The following is a 20,821-nucleotide window of genomic DNA, read 5'->3' on the forward strand; positions in this document are numbered from 1 at the left end:
AGGGACTTCTCATAGAAATGAAGCTCGGGGGGGTCGGAGCTGGAGAGTGAGAAGCCTCCAGTGAGAGAGCTTCCCTTTCTCTCTCTTCCACTCTGTGGCCATGTGGTAACCCTCATTGTTTCTGGGAACCGTTCGTTCCACTGTTTCTCTCTCCAGATTGCTTTCTTTGTCTGCTTATCTGTTTTTCCAAGGCTAATATTGCACCCAGGGACTCACCATGACCATTCTGTTCAAGTACATACCACCATCTGATTGCAGTCTCTGTGGCTTTATTCAGTTTTCTTAGAGAAATTAGTAAATTAGTCTTGCAGCCAATTAATGGTTCCCTGGGGCCAGATGTCTTCTGCTCCAACAGCTTTGGTTCACATGGCACAGACATGAATCTCTAAGACCATGTTATAAGCAGGGATTATGAGGAGAGTGGGCAGTTCTCAGGGAAGGAGCATAGGCTGGATAGGTACCCCACAATGTGTCTGTATAAGGGTCCGGAAGTCTAGAGGAGAAAAGACAGCAAATTTGGGAACTATATGAGGAGAGAAATTTGCCAGCATCTGAGCAAAGAAGAGGAATATTGAGCTGAGAATCACACATAAAACAGGAAAGTAAACAGCCTTTACAGAAGGTGTAATGGTATCAGTAAAATGGGCTCAGTAAAATCCGTGTAGGTTAAACTTGCCCGTACTTCTTCATTTATTCTCCAATACCAGGTGCATTCTTTGATTGTATGTGGCTCAGTGCTGTTGAGATTGTAATATTTCTCTATAGAATTGCCATTAAATCATGTGTTTAGGCATTTTCTGATTATTTTCTACATCAGTTTTTTATATGTGCATGTACATGTAATTCGATCTGAAAACCCCCAGTTTCTCTGTTCTCATTTTCTCTTTAGGAAGTTGGATACTGTCAGGGGATGAGCCAGATCACAGCTTTACTCCTCATGTATATGAATGAAGAAGATGCCTTCTGGGCCCTGGTCAAACTGTTCTCGGGCCCCAAACATGCCATGCATGGTAAGAAAACCCCATAGTTGATCATCAGCAACAAACAAGGGAGGGAGAAAAAGGCAAATTCAAACAAAGTCAGACTTTGGAAGATGCTTGGTAGGGTTAAGTACAAAAAAATGTTTAGGGGCTTCTTTAATTCATTAGTGTCTGTTACTAGTTTCTTATTTAATTCTTCTCTATTGAACTTTTCTCAACTTTTCTGTTCACATTTATATTCCTTCGTGTTTACTACAAAGTATACTGTTGACATTTTAAAACTCTTTCCTTACTTGCTCCAGTCAGGAGAAACTAATTTAGGTTTAGAAGAATTTAGGAAAAACTGAATTATTGAGAGCTTTTGATCAAAACTTTTAGACAGTCATGCATTCAGTGAAATGTCTACTGTTGACTGGATATTGTGATGTATACTTCTTTGTCAAAGAATATTAATTGAGAAATGACACTTAGGTGTTTAAAGGAAAGGTACACAGTAATTAAGTAGTTTTGTATTTCATGTGTGTGTTTCAGTTCTTTCAGCCTTAAAATTGACTCCCTTTTACAGTAAAAAGGCTGATAACATATTCTGGGCACTTTATTATGTAATATTTCAAAACTTGCATAATTTTTTGGTTTTCAAGTTAGAAGGAGGTTTTTAATAACGTTTTCGTTATATTTGCCAAGCATATGCAGTAAACTTTACTTGCGAGAGTTTGGATTGCAGCTTCTCTTGGAAATAAAAGTGGCATTTGTCCATATAATGCAAAATTATTTTCCCAGTGCCACTGCGTGTGGTAATACCAAATTAAAAACAATTTTAACACTAATCACTCTGAGAATGGACCATCTTAGTTCTGTTTGTGAATGTTAAAGCTTTATTTGGTAGGGAACCTGCCACATATTAAAGTAATATTTTAAATTTTCAAAAGTATGACCTTCTATAGTCCATAGTTTATTAAATCTCACATTCTTACCATGTGGTTATTGTGGGGGCATTGTGTGTGTGTGTGTCTGTCTGTCTGTCTGTCTGTCTGTCTGTTTCTCCCTCAGTGTTCCCTGTGAATCTTTTAAAAAATAAATACTATCTGCATGATAACTGTTTCTGGTCACTTTGCGTCCCACAAAGAGACTCCAGTAGTAAGACACATTATACTGAGCTGCCATCCAATAGACAGTATCATTTCAAAAGGCATCTTGAAGAAGAATAACTCTTCCTTATCAGTCTTCATTTTGCTTTACCCTGAGATGGTGTTGGTGATATATCTTGAAGTACAATGGAATGTTACGGTTTAAGTAGTATGTAATTATGTGGAACACCACCCAATTTTAGAAAATTCATTCTTTTAAACAAACCTGATAGCTTGCTTTCAGTAATTATTGTCACCAGTCTAATCTATAAAGCAGTATTAATTTTACTATCCTAACATTTACATTACCAAAGCAGTTTAGGTCATTATTATGGGTAAGTTTGTACTTAGAGGTATTTGTTTCAAGGTCTGCCTGTGAAATTATATAACTGAAGATTACCTCAGTTCTTTGCATTTCCTATATGAAAGTGGTATCACTTACAAATGTGTAGAATAAAGTGAGGGCTGAAGAAAATGAGATTTAAAATATCAAGTCTGGGACACCACTGAAAAGTGAAGCAGCGTTGGGTATCTTAGCACCCTTGAGCACGTGTGTATTACTGAAGGGATTGCCTTTTTCAAAATCAGACTTTTTCTTGAAATTCTTCCAACTCCCATTCCTATCAAATTGACCATGAAAGTGGCACAGAAAGAGAGACATGGATTTTTTTATGGACTCACTTCACTGGACAGTGTTACTAAGGGAGGACGTTGCTGTCTGGGACGTTCTACAGTGCCTTAGAAAGCGGGGAATTAGCTAAGAAGTAGCCCTTCCCTGAAGATTATAAAGCTGTGTTTCCCAGCAATGTGTTTCTTGGGTTCTTGGAGGGACGTAGTTTCACTTTTTGGAAACAGGCGTGCTGTGCGGAAAAATGGACTCCAAGAGCCAATAAGGCTGGGAGATGAACTAAACGAAGAAAACCAGGTTTCTGTAGTCTATAAAGCAACTTAGAAACATTCAGAAGTTCATATGCCTCGTGAACATAGGCAAGAAGGGTATATATAACACACAGTATTTCTCCTGGATTCTTTTAAAAACATAGAACATTTATTAACGTCTTTCGAAGTTAAATAGAACCCAGGTTGGAAAACGCTAATGTGGATAAATCATAAATTCATTGTGTATGCGTCCTTTTTAACAGATCATATAGAATATCTGAAAGGAAATTTTTGAATGAAAATAGATGTAAAGTTCCATGACTTAAATACACAAAATTAATACTAACTTCCCATTTACAGTTACTTCTTAGAAATCTTATAGATTATATTGTATAATCAGTTGGGATAGAATATATTAACGTCGATCATATAGTGCCCGTATGTTTTAGCTGATGTTAAGTATCACTTATAGAAAGGATTACAAAGTGATAATAACCTTGGCATGGTACTGGAGTAAGCCTGAAAAGGGTAATAAAATGTTTGTTATGTAATGTATTAATGGTAAAACAAAATAAGTAATCAAGATTAGAATAACTTATAAAAATGTGTACGTATAAGACATGACCCAGTACTTCAAGAGAACAGATAATCTTGATAAATGGCTTCAGTTTCCATTTTTTCTTAGTTTCCCTTTTAATTCAGAAATATTCTGTCCTCTTTTATACTTTTACAAGGATATAGAAGATCCTTAGCAAACACATACTAGACTGTTAGTTTCATTAACCAAAGCTTATTCACAATTGTTTCCTTGGAGGGGAGGAAAAATATTTGGGTACTACTGGATTCGTTGTTCTTGTTGTTGTTGACAGTTAAAAGATGAAAGAGATATGTTGCACTTAAAAATAGAGATTTCTGTTGGTATTGTTTATGAAGTATTGTTTTTATGTTTATATTCTAGGATTTTTTGTCCATGGTTTTCCCAAACTCTTGAGGTTTCAAGAACATCATGAAAAAATACTGAATAAATTTTTGTCCAAGCTTAAGCAGCACTTGGTAGGTAGATGTGACATTGACTTACACCCACCTACACCAAGAATAAAGTTAGAAGACTTGAGTGCAGCCGTTGGTCCCAATTACCCTATTGATTTATAGTCTTGTCCATGTCATTTACTGAGCAGTTGTAATTCCCAGTTGTTAAAAGGACGTTAGATTTGTGAAATTTAGTACGGATGAACTATCACAGCCCTAACTCATAGAATCAAACTTTGAAGCTGATATATACAAACAATATAGTTTTTAAGGATGTGTGATTTCTCAGTGATTTGGGAGGTTTTTTAATCGCACTAAAATATTTTAAGGGTCATACAAACTCATCCTCAGTGAACCATATACATGCTGTCCTGTAAAACACAGTAATTTAGTAAAGCAAGGATACGTCCCTTTAGAATATATTGAAGAGAAGCAAAGTGTTGTATTACAATCCTTTCTTATGAAGGGTTTATTCTCAGGGTGATTTTCAAAAGTAAAATTGAGGGAGAAGAGGGAGTCAGAAGAGAAGAAGTGGAACTACTCCAGCACGAAAGAGATTTGTAATGAATGGTTTTGTTTAGCTGTGACAGCTACCTCCAAAAACCTGCCTAACTTTTAGTATTATATTGTCATATTTTGTGTGCTGCAATCCAGAAGTTGTGAAGTCTTTGTTTTTTCCAGGATTCTCAAGAAATCTACACAAGTTTTTACACAATGAAATGGTTTTTTCAATGTTTCCTTGATCGGGTGAGTATTTATTTACAAAGCCCAATCATAAAATGACAAATACCAGCCAAGGGCAAACTGTTAATCTTATTTCTGTTTTGTTTTAATTGTAGACTCCCTTTACACTAAACCTCAGAATATGGGACATCTATATCTTTGAAGGAGAACGAATTCTTACTGCTATGTCTTACACAATCTTAAAATTACACAGAAGTAAGAAAACGTTTAATTATAAAGATTTCACAAAAATCTAGCCTTATTTTAACTTTGATTTCTCATTACCCACCCAAATTCAAATTCATTTTCTTTTAGTAATGAGTTTTAAAAATTCTTGGAAATCAGTGAAATTATCTTCAGTTGGCACTTTACTTTCATTAGTTCTTCCTCATGACCAGAAGCTTACTACATTGGAAAACGTCTTTGATTCTTTTCTCTATGTCATTTTCATCTTCACACTTCAGTAGAATGCAGTGTATATGTTTCACTAATAATAATATTCCTGTTAGTTATTTGTTTCCACGGGGGATCCCTTATTTCTTTTCATTGGTCTGAATCTCAGGTTTGTAGTAGGAAAAGGGAGAGACCAAAGAAGCCAGGCCCCTTAGTTAAAAGGGCTAGTGAGGACATTTTCCTTTACTGTGTCCTTCACCCAGGAGAAAAGCATCCAGCCCCACGCCGTAGACCAGAGATGGGGAACCTCCAGCTCATCTACCTGTTTGGCTGCTTTGCGGCCTCTGAAGCAAGTACAGTCCATGTCCACAGTTGCCCAAATGTAACACAAGGCTTTTAAAAGCCTTCAGTTGCAGTATTTCAAGGGCTCTGTAAATTTGAGATGCTGTGCCTTAAGTCAAGGAATTCCTTAAGTCAAGGAATGAGAGTTTCTCTTTATGAATATGAAGAACCTTATTCGTCTTAAAGTCTCAACCCAGCCTTAAAACTTTGGTGACTCTTCTTGTAACAATGCAGAGAAGAGAGTCACTGGAATGTTCGGAACCTCACACAACACTTCCAGCCTAGGGCACAGCCTAGGTTCATGTTCGTTGTATACTCTGCATCTTATCTTGTTCTTGAATGATCATCTCTTTAGTTGCCCCCATAACTTATAAGCTAATTGAGTGCTTGGGGTCATGTTTTATAGTTTTTCTCCCTGCTGTGCTTGGCTTTGTTCTAAGAATGTGTTAGGTACTTTGATATGAGATTGCTTGATTGCTTACTTGAAAAGCGTGGCCTTCAGGAGCACCAGATTATCCAAATTCTAGGTTGGAATGAAACTTTAAAATCATGACTGTATAGTTTACACTGAAAGAAGAGGATTCAGAAGTGTTGTGGTCCATTTCCCTCCCTCCCCAACACGCAAACCACAGCACCCAGATGAAACAATTTGGCAATGAATTACCTCCCAAGACTCAGGGTCTGTCATTATAACCACAGGAAATCAATCAATCAGTCTCTCCTCTCACCCCCTTTACTTCTTTTCTCTCTTTCTGGATTATGAACGGACAAAAATGTAGAGCAAAAGTATACTCTTAGTATACTAAACATCATTAGTTTAGTTTACATTAGTTAGTTTAAACATTATTAGTTTAATGTTCCCTAAGCAGTGAGAAAGTAAAAACATGATGTTATATTTCCCTGTAGCTCTCTTCCTCCTCTTAAATTGTGTTTTACTTCAGACTCTTGCTTAATTTTGACAAGTAAAAAGTTTCTCCCCCTTTTGTAAATAAACTTTAAGCATAACAGTTAGTTTATATCCTACCATGTCATTAGATTAAATAAGCTGTGGAAAACCGTTGTCTGCTGCTGTGTATTTTTTCTCGTTAGGAAGACACAGCTCAAGGACTTAACATGAAGTTCCTTCACCATATAAACCTTCAAAAACTGTCTGGACCAATAGTTAGCTGAAGCTCGTAAGATTTTTTTCTTGTTTTTTTCCCTGATGGCCTTACCAATATTTAGAGACATTGTTACTAAAAAAAAAAAAAAAAAAAATCACACAGTGATTTTAAACAGTAAAAAATAATTAGAAACAACCTAAATGCCCAATATTAGAAGACCAATTAAGTATAGAGCGTACAATACAATGGACGCTTATATAGTTAATGATGGTGGTATAAAATCATGTTTGTTGAAGTGAGAGGTATCAGTGATGTACGCCATCGAGTGGGGGAAAAACGAGGTGAATAACATGGAGAGTATCATTTATTTTTGTAAATTGATACACATGTACACACATCTGCTTGTAGGTCATTGGCTAGTGGATCTTAGCTGATTTTTACTTTCTGCTTTGTATCTGTAATTTGAATTTTTTCATAAGTAGAAATACAAATAAAATTAATAATCCAGATTTTTGAGAAATTCTGAGACAGTTAAAATACAGACCTAGAAGTGGATGTGCCTATAGCAGTTGGAGCTCCGTATCAGTGAAACAGAAAACACACATGTCATCCTGGGTGGCTCTGGGGGAATATTAATACCCAGGTCCGGTTATTCTTACACCAATGAGAAGGTATTGAGCAGCATTCGCCTCTCCCCAAGCCCCCAGGGGTACCTGCTTTTCTCTGTGACTGCTTTAATATCAGAAAAGATGTTCATCTTACTCAGTTTCGGTGAAATTCACAAGGCCATGTATAAATTGTGCGCTGTGCCCTTTTAAAAACATACATCAGAATAGAATACATTATATTCTCAACCTAAAGTAGCTGTTGTTTACCTTTTTCATCCTTTCTCAGAACATCTTATGAAATTGTCTATGGAAGAACTTGTGGAATTTCTTCAGGAGACCTTGGCAAAGGATTTTTTCTTTGAAGACGACTTTGTAATAGAGCAGCTCCAGATTTCTATGGTGGAACTAAAGCGGGCAAAGTTAGACCTTCCAGAACCTGGTAAGGAAATAGCCAGACTCTTTATGTGTAACTTACAATTAAGATTGGAAGACACGGTGCAGTTAACATGGTCCATTTCTGTTTGAAAACATCAGCATACTTGTGATGACATCATGTAAACCAGATTTCTTAAAATCTTCGATTTTAAGAAAAATCAAATAAACATATTAAATCTGCCTCTCCTAATAGAGTCCCTACTTAAATTTAGGAAGTTTGATATACAAATAATGTTATTTCAACAGAAGTGACCATGGTGCTTTAAGCTACCATAACAATAAACGCTTTTTACTTTCATCATCTCATTTTGTGGAACCATATGCAGTAACAGAGCAAGTAAAAGTCCCATTTTCTAGAAGAGGAAACTGATACTAAAATGCTAACTCTGAAGCTGCAGAACCTGCAAACACAGCATTACTGCTGCCACTGGAGTCCGAGTTTCCTGACTGCTGATGCAGGGCTCTTGGCAGTATGTTGCAGTATAAATAATATATTTTATTCACTTATTTCAAAACATCTTCCAGTACCACCTGTTAGGTTTTCTGCTAGGTGCTCTGTTGGGGATTTAACTGAAAAGAAAGACGTGCTTCTTGCTCTCAGGGTGCACAGAGGAGAGACAGGATTTACACAATAATAGAGTGTGAATAGGGTCATAATAGAGCTAGAAACAGGATAAATGGGGGAAGATGGATGGAGGGTGGTACCGGGTGAGTGGAAGAGAAAGAAAGAAAATGTGGAGAGAGCACAGTAGAAAGAAGTTTTAAGAACACACCTTTGCTAAAAACCAAGATGCTCTGCTTTTAGTTATTTAATTGCAAGGGGTCTAATCCGTGTTCTCCGAGGTTTGTTCTGGGTCTTCAGAATTCACTAGAAAACAAGCCGTCACAGCAATAATGGAGTGGGGGCCTGGGCCCTGTGAGACCATCACCTCTGCTCCAGAAGGTCACCCATCTCTCGTGCAGTGTAATGATGTCCCTTTTCTACTAATTCTTTCCTATAGCAGGGAATGCATTTGGAAGAGCAGTTACTAACTATATTCTTGCTATTTCAACATTTATTTTTAAAGGTCTTGCCTACGTTTAAAATGAGTTTAAGACAAGTTTTAGTAAAAGACACATAAAGAAAAAAATATATGTATATAATAGAACTATTTAAACATGAGAATAAAATGTCAAAACCTGTGTAATGGAATGGGATGATTGAGCATGTAACTGGCAGCTAGTATGTATTGAATGCTTGCTCTCTGCCACATACCACACGCACTGTCTCATTTAATCCTTAAAATAACTAAGAAAAAGTACTCGTCCTCATTTTACACATGAGGAAACCTGGTAGCAGTCCTTTGTAAGATCTTTTGCTAGGAAACGGTAGAAAGGGGACGGAGAGTAGGGTGGGGATAAGAGGAGAGGGGTGGATAAATAACAGCGGGAACACTGGTTGATGTTGCTCTGCTCATGCTGGCGGTTAAGGGGGAACGTGGTGAGGGGGCTCCGCACCCCCGGGGCCTCTGACCCGGTCCACCCTGCTGAGTGCACACGGCTTGGCTTAAGCCTTGTCTCCTTCCTGAAGACTCGGCCAGTCCCCTGCCTCCCCAAAGCCGCAGAGTTTGGTCACCGGTATTTTGTGCTGGAACCGTGCGTGCTCCGTGTGTGCATCTGTCCCCACACTCGCTGGGCGTCACCCCCCTGTCAGTTAGTTTGATGTCTGCACTAGACAGTAAGCTCCTGGAGGGCCGTGACCGTGTCTTCGTGTCGCCAGCACCTAGGGCAGTGCCTGGCATAGAGTAGGCATTCAATCGATACTTTTTAATGAACAAATGAAGCTATAGTGTATTTTTTAGGATATAAAAACTTATCGTCTACAGAAGGTTAGCGGGAGGCAGTTTTTGGAGGTGATGGAACCTTTCTGTATCTTGATTGCACACACAGACAAGTCAGTTTAGTTATGTGTTCTGTCTCACTTTTTGAGGGTTTGAGTGCGTTTTCACTTCTCTTTGTATAGTGGAAACTGATGTTACACATGCACAGCAGTTTGTACTGTGTTTGTGACTTGAAACCCTAGGAAACACACAGTACAGGTTTTAAAAATTAAGTTATTTCACAAAGATCTATTGAATTTATGTGGCATTAAAATAGGTTTATAAAAATAAATGTGTTTAAATAATTGTGTCCTTTCCGCTTCCCTTATCTTTCAAGTTTAATCTGCTAGAAAGTCCAGCCTATGAGCCTAACTACAATAATTTTTTTGGATTTTTTAAAACTATCCTAGCTATAATTTTGAAAGCATACTGTATTTCTTTTGATCACCTTGTTGAAAGCTGTAATAGTGTTTGAATTGTATATTCTTCTGGCTGATAGTACATTAAACAGAAATGAAACTGCTCAATTTTTCAGATATAAATTTGAAATCAGTAATTTTGTGACAATATTTGAAACCTCAAATGGACTTAATATTTAATCTGGAAAAAGGAATAAGATGATTCTGTCCCTAGAAGAATTTTCCTGACAGTGGCCCCCACCATTTCTCACTGAAAACTGTTAGAACAGTCAGAGTACATATATTCTGTTGTTGAAATTTAAAAGTAGAAAGTTGCTCACAGGGAAGAGCATTGAGAGCACTTTCCTGTAATTACGTGCCTCTCCTTGGGCGCAGGAAGCTGCTCATGTCTTCAGAGGCAGTCTGTGAGACTTGTAGTTGCGCGCAGTGTCCACTGGGTGGTGACAGAGACCTGAGTAAGATCAGAGATGGACCAGCCCGAAGGGACTTGAGACTCTTTCCGTATTTCTTTAGGGATGCTTAGGAATATTCTTTTTGGTGGCTTTTCTTTTTGTTTTTCAAGGAAAAAAGTTATTTAAGAAAAAATAATAAGCATCTTTGCGTTTATTCTGAAATATATCAAGCTATAGTTCCTTTTTTTTTTTTGAGCAGAGTAGTCTAATTGTTGGCACTGGCATAAAAATACTCACCACTCACATAATGGAACGCTAGTGAAAAATATCATTTAAACTCCTGGTTTTCAGGGGAAGAAGGGAAGAACACAATTTTAGGCAGGGAGCTAGAGTGGGGTGAGCAAAGACAATGTTATGTCTACCGAAAAGAAGTCCAGAATGAAAGTGTGGATAATAAATATTAGTACTTATTGCCTGTTTATAGCCATCTGTTTTGACATCAGTTATGCTTGAATCTTTTAGTTACACTCAGTTGCTTAGGGGTGAAAGGCAATACTTAAACCAAACAAAGACCAAGTATAGCAGTGTGTGTTTTGAGGGGCAGGTAGTTCGAGTAGGTTAAGGTGAATCTATGAAGAGATTGTACAAGAATGTTTAATGCTTATTTGGATCTACTTTTGTGGGAAAGGGCAGAGGATATTTATTAGCATATGAAGATATGATGATGGCATACGTATTTCTTGGAGGGTCTGCCTAGTATAGCTTCAGCTCAGGGAAAGTTGAATAACTAATCTTCACAGAAGAATCGCCTTACAACGAGGTCGGGTAGATTTTTCTTCTTGATTTTGTACTTACACACAGAGGTCAGCTCCCCCAGGCGCAGGGCCCTTGGGTTTTGGTGCTGCGGTTGCCGAGACTCGGCCTTGCTCAGTTTTTGAGAAACAGGAGCAGGTCCCCGCTCAGACGCGCAGGCCCCAGCGGCCTCCGGGGGGGTGATGCTCCGTGGGCCTCCCCGGCCCTGCTGCCCTCCACGCTCCTTCCTTCTGTCTCCCGTCCTCTCCCTCCCCTCCTCCTCCCCCTTCTCTCTCTCTTTTCCCCTCTGGTCCCTCCTTCCCACCCCCTTCTCACTCCTCCTCTTGAGAGACAGCCCTTCCCATGGTCACGGTGGCCCTGAGGACCCTTAGAGACGCCAACAGCAAGTGCCCATTTGCTCGCTCCTGAATCGCTGGGGAGCTGCGCTGTTCGGAGGGGTTGGGTCACTTACAGGAATAAACTGGGCGTGGCAGGGTCCGTGTGTCATCAGTCAGCAACTGCTGGTGGCCCTAGCCTGCTCCCTGGTCCCAGGTCACTGTGGGCAGTAGGTGTAGCCCAGCACTGTTTCCGGCACTGCGGCCCGGCCCTGGCACCGGGGAATAAGCTTACCCTTACCAAGCAGGGCCTCCTAGCCTAACTTGCATTACTGTCCGTAAAATTGGGAGGAATTAGGTTTCTTAAGCACTTCCATTTTAGAAGGCTCCTCCTTATATCCTTGTCTACTGCCTTTTTCAAATTACTTTCTTTTCTTCCATGCTTATTGATAATCTTTATGGGGGCAAAGAGGCCATATCCTCTAAATGTCTTTGTACAGTCGAGGTATTCACCATGCACCTCTTACAGAATCCTAGTTCCTAGTGAGAGACTGACATTCAGGAATTAATTAGACACAATGTCCTTTTGTCTGCATTGGATTTTTTTTTTTTCTCCAAACCCTGCTATATCTAGTTTCATAGCTACGTAGGTCTTGGGTATTTATAACCGTTATGTTTTGGTACTATTTGAATGGTATGTTGTTACTCTAATTCAGATTACTTACGTATGAATGAGTGGACATTTTGTCAAAACCTTACTTGTAATTCTGTTAATATTTTAGATGCTATAGGAAGGTCTGCAAAATAAGTAGGACTGCACTTTAAGTAGGTTATCTTCTGCTAAGGTGAAAGGGAAATGTATTATGGGCTACCATGAAAGAACTTTAAGAAGCTACTTTTTTGATATTTTAGAACAGTCACAGATTTTTTTTTTCCCGGTGTGGATTTTGGCCTCTTGACCATTCAGTAAATGGAACATGCTAAAATTTTCTTTTAATTCTAATATAATGTGTAGATGCATAGAATATTAATGTCTCTTCCTTAGAGAAATTTGTGTATTGACTTGAATATAAAGTAGTGTTAAGTGTAAGGTGAGTACTTTTCTTACCCTTTATATTGGAAAATTAAAACTCCCTTGTATGGATGACACGTACCTTTCCATTTTGTTTCAGGCGTGAAATTACCACCTCAGTCCATTGCTTCCTTCTCACTTTTTTATTCCTTCTCCTGAGAAATAACATGCCTTATTTTTGTAATCCTGCCTTTTACCCTGTGTCCTATTAGTCTTTACTGATATGGGCCTTTTATGTATCCAAAGGATTTCAGGATGGAAATCTATGGACTTTAGAATACAGGAACAGGACGTGATGTTCAGTTTTCTCCCCTAGTACCTCTTCCCCCTCACGTTCTCCCTCCCACCACCACTGTAAAGTGTTCTTCCATTGCATCAGTCCCTTATTAAACCCCACTGTACTGCGTTTCAGTTAGTCCAAACCTAGAATATTGCTTAAATTCTGGGTACCACACTTACGAAGATGCCCTTTCATCTTTATCATCATCAGTAAGTAGCTACAGCTGAATGTCTGCGTTTCCATAGGAAATCGCAAGAATCTGTGAAGTAACGGAACTCGAGTTACCCCTGTGGGTCTGTTACTGCCTGTGTCCACCCTCCACATTTATTGTGTTCAGTTGTCTTTTTGACCTGGTTTTGTAAAATAAATTTTAATTACTGTAGTTGGTTTCATTACATTGTTGACATTGAAAATGTCCTAGAACCATAAAAGCAGATGATCATAAATAATGAAATATGTGACTTTTTACTAACAGGAAAAGCAATCCATAAAATTTGTGTTTAGTAAAGCAAATCAGTTTTGAGGTTTAGGATGTAGACCGAAGGGTAGTGTCTTAGTCCGTGAGCGCTGCTATAACAAAAGCACCACAGACAGTGGCTTAAACAACAAAATTGATTTTCTCATGATTCTGGAGGCTGGAAGTCCAAGATCAAGGTGTGTACAGGGTTGGCTTCTTCTCCACTTGGCTTTAGGTGCTACCTTCTCACTGTGTCTTCACGTGGTCCCCCCTCTGTGTGTGTCTGTGTCCACATCACCTCTTCTTATACGGTCACCTGTCATCTTGGATGAGAGGCCCACTCTGCTGACCTCATTTAACCTTAGTCCCCTCTGTAAAGGCCTTATCTCCAAATGCAGTCACCTTCTGAGGTTCGGGGGGTTAGGGCTTCAAAATAGGAATTCTGAGGGGACACAATTCAGCCCTTAACAAGGAGGTGTTTCTTAGACACAGACCTTGCTGAAGAAGAGAAAAAGCAAACGCCTATTCTCTGGTGACTCGCCCCCTGCTCTGGTGCCCCGTCCACCTCAGAGGATGCAAGGCGTGCGGCTCTGTCCCAGGGCTACACGTGCCAGGCCCTGCCCAGCACGTCACTCACATTAATCAGGTACTGGCCCGTCCTTCCCTCTTCAGTGTCACCCCCTCTGGTGCGTTTGGGCAGGCGTGACAGCAGAAGGAGGTGGGTTGTCCCGTGCGGGGTCCAGGGCCCCCTGTCTGACCACGGCCTCTCCAGCTGGGCAGTCCTCCTGCTCTGCCAGGGCCACTCCTCACCCCACTGTCGACCGCAACTCAGAGGGACCCGTGGCTGCAGCCCCCGCAGTGCGGGGGGAGGGAAAACCCGGGAGATCCCACCTCTCTCGGTGGCCCCGTCCGTCACTCCACTGTGGAGAGGGTGGGAGCACCAATCCCATCACGAGGCTGCGCCCTGTGACCTGATTACCTCCCGAACCCCGTCTCCAAACACCGTGACGTGGAGGTGACGCAGGGGAGTTGCAACATGGATTTTAGGGGGACACAGACCTTCAAACCATAGCAGATAGCTAACCCTCGAAAAACCTAATTTCAAGCGACTGTTTTCGTGACTTGTGAATTGATAAAGACTGAAACCCCAGCGCAGGGTCTGGGCGGAGAGAAGCAGGTGAGGCTTGCGCTGATCGACGGTGTTCTAGGGAGAAGGCGTGCAACCTGCAGCAGCCGGGCAGCTTGAAATCTGTTCTTTTTTTTTTTGTTTTTTTTAATACCGCTGTGGAGAATTTTTAGAAACATGTAGAATGATTTCGTGGGAAGTAGAGTGTTGGCAGCTCTGCAGGCTGCCGGGAGCCGTCGCGTGGCGGGGAAGTGGGGCGCCTTCGAGGGCTCAGCGGGAGGGTCTCTGCAGCTGAGCCTGTCTGTCCCTGTAACCGTGCGTCTTGCAGGCATGAATCAGCCACTCTCTCCGGGAGCCACTGTTTTCCCTTTCTTTTTAATGGCCATGTTTTCCATCAGGTTTCCTACACACCAGCCTGAAAAGGCTGATGTTATTCTCTGATGGAATATCAACGAGCCATTAAATCGGCCAGTCCGATTACTGTGTTGTGTGCTTAGAGAGTTGTCAGAGTGGAGGCGAAAAGAAAATTCCTGCATTCGGTTTTTCTATCATGTCTTCCCAATAATTTGTGTTTGTTGGGGTTATTTTCCTACAGGAAAGAAGGAATTCATATGTTTACTTGGGACTAAATGGATAACTACTTGTAGAGCTGATAAAAGCTTTCGGGGGACACCAGATAGATTTTAATTTTATTTTTATTGTTCGTTTTTAACCCGATAGGCTGAATGACTATTTGTGAATATTCTGGACTAGGGCTGCATTTGAATCAACCTTCTCACCTCAATTCCAGAGATTTCATATGAGGCTAGTCAGGCTGAACTGGAATGCTCCAGCCTATTTTACCTGCAACATTCATAAACAAAACTTTTCTCAACGACAAGCATTTTCAAGTTTGGGTTATCACTTAAAATAGTCTGTCCATATATCATAAAACGTCTTTATTAGAGAAAGATGCAAGAGCCATGTTGATTATGCCAAGACCACTGAATCAGAAAAGCATGAAGTATCTTTAGCTCAATAATTCTGATTCTGGTAGCTTAACTATTTAAAGGATATCGCATTGCCATCATTCTCTGCTCCCTCCCCTCCCAAAGAAAAGCTCATTGAATTATTTTAACATCTTAAAGAAAATTATGGTATGGTATGTGGGTAAATAATACAATTATCATCACCTAGACCGTAAGCTACATAAAAACGAGGCAGCGTCCGCCTGCTCACAGCTGGTGGACTCATGGCTTTCCTCAGGAAACATTTGTTAGGTGGGAGGGTGGCGGAGCATTTGAAGAGTGCAATGACTTATTTTTAAGTGAGAATATATGGTTTTGTAGTAATAGAAGACATAAAAAACATACGTCTTAAACCTTGGAATTTTTACAAGCGGAGTCTGTTGGTTTTTTCAGGATGGTATTCAGTGGAGCCCATATTGTGGTGGATCACTTTAAACAGCTGTTTACAAAATGCCCAAGTTATTGCACGTTCCTTTAATTCCTCATTAGTTTTCCCATATTAGTTATTTAAAATGTAAAACCAAAAGTATCTAATATGATTTTCTCTTTATTATTCTTTTTCCCTTTTTTTTGCAGTAGGACCCTCTTAGAGTAGTAATTTGGAAATAGAGAGTGCTTTTTCTTTGTATACGGTGGAAGGTACTTGAGAGAATAATAATAAGCTATTTGGGGATAACTTGGAGACCACAGTTGGTCATCAGTTGACTTTTAAACTTGGCAGACCTGCTTGAGGTTGATAGGAACCGTTTTACTGAGATTCCAAAACCGTTATAGTTGAGGTATGCTTAAGTGGAAGGAATGTAACGGTGAGACACTGAGCTACTGACCTGCAGGATTGTTTTAGGAATAGAAATGAAAATATCAGCTTCTCATTCTTGAAAAAGCAGGTAACTATCTTAACAAAATATAAGAATCATATGTTACACAATTGTATGATCCTTACTCATAAGGTTATAAAATCTTCCCATCTGCACATTGCGTAATAAGACTTTGAGTTTTGTTATGCCTTAGTATCAATCTCTGTAAAAAATGCTGCTCTTAAGCCACTAAAATTCTGTGTGTCTGTGTACGTATATGCATGTGCTTGAGTGCACACATGAAAAGTAAGCAGTTATTCATGATGTAGTTCTTATATTTGATACCGTTTATTCATGCACTTATGAATTGATCTTTCCCTTTAGGTAAAGAGGATGAATTTCCAAAGAAACCTTTGGGACAACTTCCCCCTGAATCTCAATCAGCTGGCGTCAGTCACCTGAGCAACGGACAGAGGAGTGTGGGCAGGTCAAGTCCACATCCGGATGGCAGGAGAGAGAGCGGCTCGTCACCTTACAAAGCCCACGAGCATTCCCCTCCCCGTCAAAGTAGAACAGGTACCCCCGAGAGGGCGCGGCAGCTGCGGCGGAAGTCAGTGGACGAGGAGAGTAAAAAGCTTAAAGACGAGGTGGATTTTCAAAGGAGACTTCCATCGGGTCCACAGGACAATTCCAGGCAGTATAACCACGCCGCCGCTAACCAGAATAGCAACGCCACTTCACACATCAGGAAGGAGTTTGTGCCCAAATGGAATAAGCCGTCAGATATCTCAGCTATTGAGAAAACCGCCAAGTATGCCATTGAAGGGCGAAGTCGGGCTGCACACCCCACGCTGAGAGTCGCCGTCCCCGGTTCCGCTGATGCGCGGCCCCCCAGCGTCAGGCAGAAGGTGAAGGTGCTGGATGCGGACGAAGGGAAGCGTGGCTCCACCGCCTCGCAGTACGACAACGTACCCGGGGACGGCGCCAGCGCGGCCCTGGAGCAGGCGCTGGAGAGGGCGCGCTCCCAGAGCCCCCGGGGCGCGGCCTACGCTCACAGCCCACGGAGGCACGCTGAGCCCAGCTCCAGTCCCTCCGGAGCCCCGAACGCGTTTACTTTCAAAATACAGCCTCCGGGTTACGCAAAACATCCATCCCAGTCAGACGGGGAGGATCGAGGGGCAGCGCATCCCCCGTCTTACAGTGAGCCCCCCACTTACCAGGGCAGTTCTCCGAAACGCATCCCTGCTGCTAACAGCAGCTTTGTGTCTCCACCGTTTCCCCACGGGATGCCAGGGAATCCTTCCCGGAGACCTTATGGTTCTACTCTTTCGACTGATGTTTCTCCAGAGAAATCTTACAGCCGCCCAGCTCCTCTGGTCCAGCCGTCCAGTCGAATAGAAGTTCTCCCTGTTGATATTGGTGCTGGGGGATATTCGGGCAATTCAGGGTCACCAAAGAATGGGAAATTCCTCCTTCCTCCAGTGGATTGTTTTCCAGACAACAGAAAATGGTCGGAAGTTGGTTATGCATTGAGACCGGAGATGCACGGACCGTCGTGGACTCGTGATGCCAACCGTAGCCACTTAAGCAGTTCACCCAAATACCCCACCTTTCAACACGTCCCCTATCAGGACCACACCCTCCCTGCAGTTTCAGTAGATAGTCCGGTGCGGTATCGAACTTCCCCAGCTCTGGAAGATGCCAATTCATCTGGGTATCAGTATTCAGGGCCCTCGCCTCCAGTATATCACTACAGGAATCGGGATGGACTCTGTATCCAGGAATCAGTATTGCTGTGAGAATTGATCTGTACTTGCTGCAGATGAGAGAATAGAAACCGTATGAAACCTACATTGCTATGTTGATAATTGCCAAAGCAGTATTTTATACAGTTGTGAACAACTCGCACAATTCTCGTGTATGTCAGTAATAAGAGTATATGGAAGTGATTTCATCCCCACCTAGATGCTGCTTAAGATGAGCTTTTAACTTGCATCATCACTGAACCTGTTAAAAAGAATTTAACCTGGAAACATAGCAATAGTATTTAGGGATGCACGCACGGTTTCATTTATATCTTTCTCCAAAATCTGAATATTTGTACTCTGTTAGCCCATTCTATTTTGAGTAATGATACAAAGCACTGAAAAACTGTAGAATAGATATTTTTAAGGCTATGTGTAGTGTACGTGTCTTTCAATAGATACTATATGCATCTACGCATACACGTTTGAACACAGAACTAAAGAAATGTTTAAAAAAAAAAAAAAAAACAACTACTTTTCATTTAGATCCATGGAATAATTTCTTCTTCTTCTTTTCCCTACCTTGTCTTTTGGTCAAGTTTTTTTTTCCCCCTTATATTTTTAACCCAGGTCCTAAACCGACTTGAGGGTTTGCCCTGGCTTAATTCAGCATCTCACGGAATGCTCAGCTTTCTCATTCAATTGCTCATTCAGTTTTCAATCTGAAAATTAAAGACATTGGAGAGAAAGGCTAACCACTTAATGGTGCTTAAAATCGGGGCAGTTTAATTTTATGACCAAAGGTGCAGCGCGCAATGTATCCGTGTTCACTGAGAGATCAGCTTTCGTGCGTCTGTGCCCTTTTTTCTGGTCTGACCCTCGCAAAGCTCAGGGCAGAGTGTTCCTTGCCAGATGCCCAGGAAGTGTGCACACAGCCCTCCGGCGGATGCCAGCAGGAGAAGCTGCAAGTTACTGATCATCAAGCACTCACACGGGGCAGCAGAACAAATTCCTTTACACTCATTTGAAAGCAAGATTAACAATATGGTTACTTCTTATTTCTGCCCCTTAAATGACTGTGGAGTCTCCCCGCAAAGGGCCCCGGGGTGGCATTCACATGATCTTTTCCTGGCCCTCTTCTTTAAAGAATGTAGTCAGTGGATATTGCTGCTCATAGGCCATTAAATTATATCTGTGTAAAATTGTAAAAAATGATCCTAATTATTACTAGGAACCTCAGATTTTGGTGGTTTTTGTTTTTTTTAAATAGCGTGACTTTCATACTTTCAAAAATCTTTTTTTTTGTTGTTTGTTTCAGTGAAAAATTCAGGTTCATGGTAACAAATCAGCAATGTCTTTCAAAATCTTCTGTTACACTACAATGACCAAAACACTGACCAAGTTTTGGGCACTCCAAGAAAGTATGCCTTTGGGTTTCACTGGAGAGCTTGTTTTCAACATTACTTTGATCCTATTTGAACAATAGGGAATAGAAAACCTAACATTGATGGTTCTTGTTGCAAGTTGGGACTTTAAGCTTTCAAGGTACAGAAGTATGTCTTTTAAAACGAGAGTAACATTTGTTTAGCTAGTGAATGTGACAATATTTTTTATGTATATAATGAGTCTAATATAATTTTAATCAACTTGGTAATGATGTTATTAAATGGCAAAACAAATGCAGTGTATTAGCAGTCAAACACTGCACGGAAACTCCGATCTACTAGGCTCCTGGTTCAGATCATGTAGAAGCTTAGAAATAAATGTACATAAAATTGTAGCTGGGGATGTGAATTCCAATTTTAAACCATGATTCTGTGACTTGTAATAAACCAAGCTGTACAATTTAGTTTATGATAGCAGCATCAGAGCTGTTCCAAAATATATATATATATATCAACAGTGGTACATACTGTAGATTTATATATATAAATATATATATATATATGCAAAAAATATATGCACACACACTATTTTCTTATGTCACCTATGACTTTTTTATCTGTATACTTTTTTTGATGTGATTGTTTTTAACATACTAAATAAGTATATTTTGTTTTGTGTCTTTTATGTGCTTTTTTCAGATGGCATCTCTGATTTTTCTAAAGCTAGTTCCTTTCTAACTGAGTAGATACTGCGTAGCGTTTGCCTACATGACTTTATATGTATCACAGTTCTATGTTATATGTTTTACTAATTTCCAGTAGTTCTGTATTTAGAACCGTATCACCTGCCCTTTATTTGATTTAATCAGCCATTGTTAATAGTGATAAGGTATTATTTTCAGTCTTCCCCCATTATAAAATGTAGATCTGTTAGTTTTTCAAGTAGGAAAATTTAATTCAGTCATTTTGCCACCATACAGTTTTACTCTTTCAAATTTATCTTTTAATAAAAGATAAATAGTGAAATAATGATAAAAGATGAAATAACATTCATAAAGTAGGCTAAGTATATTTATAAAAAACATTTGGTGAGGATCTTCATGGTGTGGAGACTGATTTTGCTTTAACTGCATGTACATGAGGTAACTATTTTGCCACTATTAAGTCTTTTCTTCATAGCAGTTTTGCCTAACACAGTAAGCACTTTGATATAGTTTTTATTTTTTTAATATTTAGTTTGAAAAGTTAAAGAAACTTAGACCCAGTGTCTCAAAGGGTTTTAAAACTTCGACTCTTTCAGGTGCTTATGTTGCTTACAGGATTTTTAAAATAGCTTTGAGAGCTGGGGGATAGCCATAGCTGTCAAATCAGACACCCTGGTATTGCAGGGGAGGAAAAAAAATTCTTCTTCCTTCTGCCCTCTAGGTTCTCCATCCAGGCCCTGTAGATTGGACTGACAAAGGACAGACTAACGGGAGAAAAGGAACTGGAAGGTCATTAACACGTGCGTTCTGCATTCACGCGGTATCCGGTGAT

At 40.2% G+C, this 20,821-nt stretch overlaps 1 protein-coding gene across 2 annotated transcripts in view; it reads left to right on the plus strand.

The window, feature by feature from the left end:
- The window catches only part of USP6NL (USP6 N-terminal like), a 123,988-nt gene extending 105,557 nt beyond the window's left edge, over window positions 1-18,431 (plus strand). For both annotated transcript variants that reach the window (XM_059912091.1, XM_059912092.1), the window contains 6 exons: window positions 890-1,010; window positions 3,945-4,039; window positions 4,697-4,762; window positions 4,855-4,954; window positions 7,471-7,623; window positions 16,540-18,431. In XM_059912091.1, coding sequence (XP_059768074.1) covers window positions 890-1,010; window positions 3,945-4,039; window positions 4,697-4,762; window positions 4,855-4,954; window positions 7,471-7,623; window positions 16,540-17,954 — 1,950 coding nt within the window. In that variant the 3' untranslated portion in view covers window positions 17,955-18,431. The remainder of the gene's footprint in view (window positions 1-889; window positions 1,011-3,944; window positions 4,040-4,696; window positions 4,763-4,854; window positions 4,955-7,470; window positions 7,624-16,539) is intronic.
- Window positions 18,432-20,821: the final 2,390 nt, after the last annotated feature.

Source organism: Balaenoptera ricei, chromosome 2 (assembly GCF_028023285.1).
Source record: "Balaenoptera ricei isolate mBalRic1 chromosome 2, mBalRic1.hap2, whole genome shotgun sequence".
Classification (NCBI taxonomy): domain Eukaryota; kingdom Metazoa; phylum Chordata; class Mammalia; order Artiodactyla; family Balaenopteridae; genus Balaenoptera; species Balaenoptera ricei.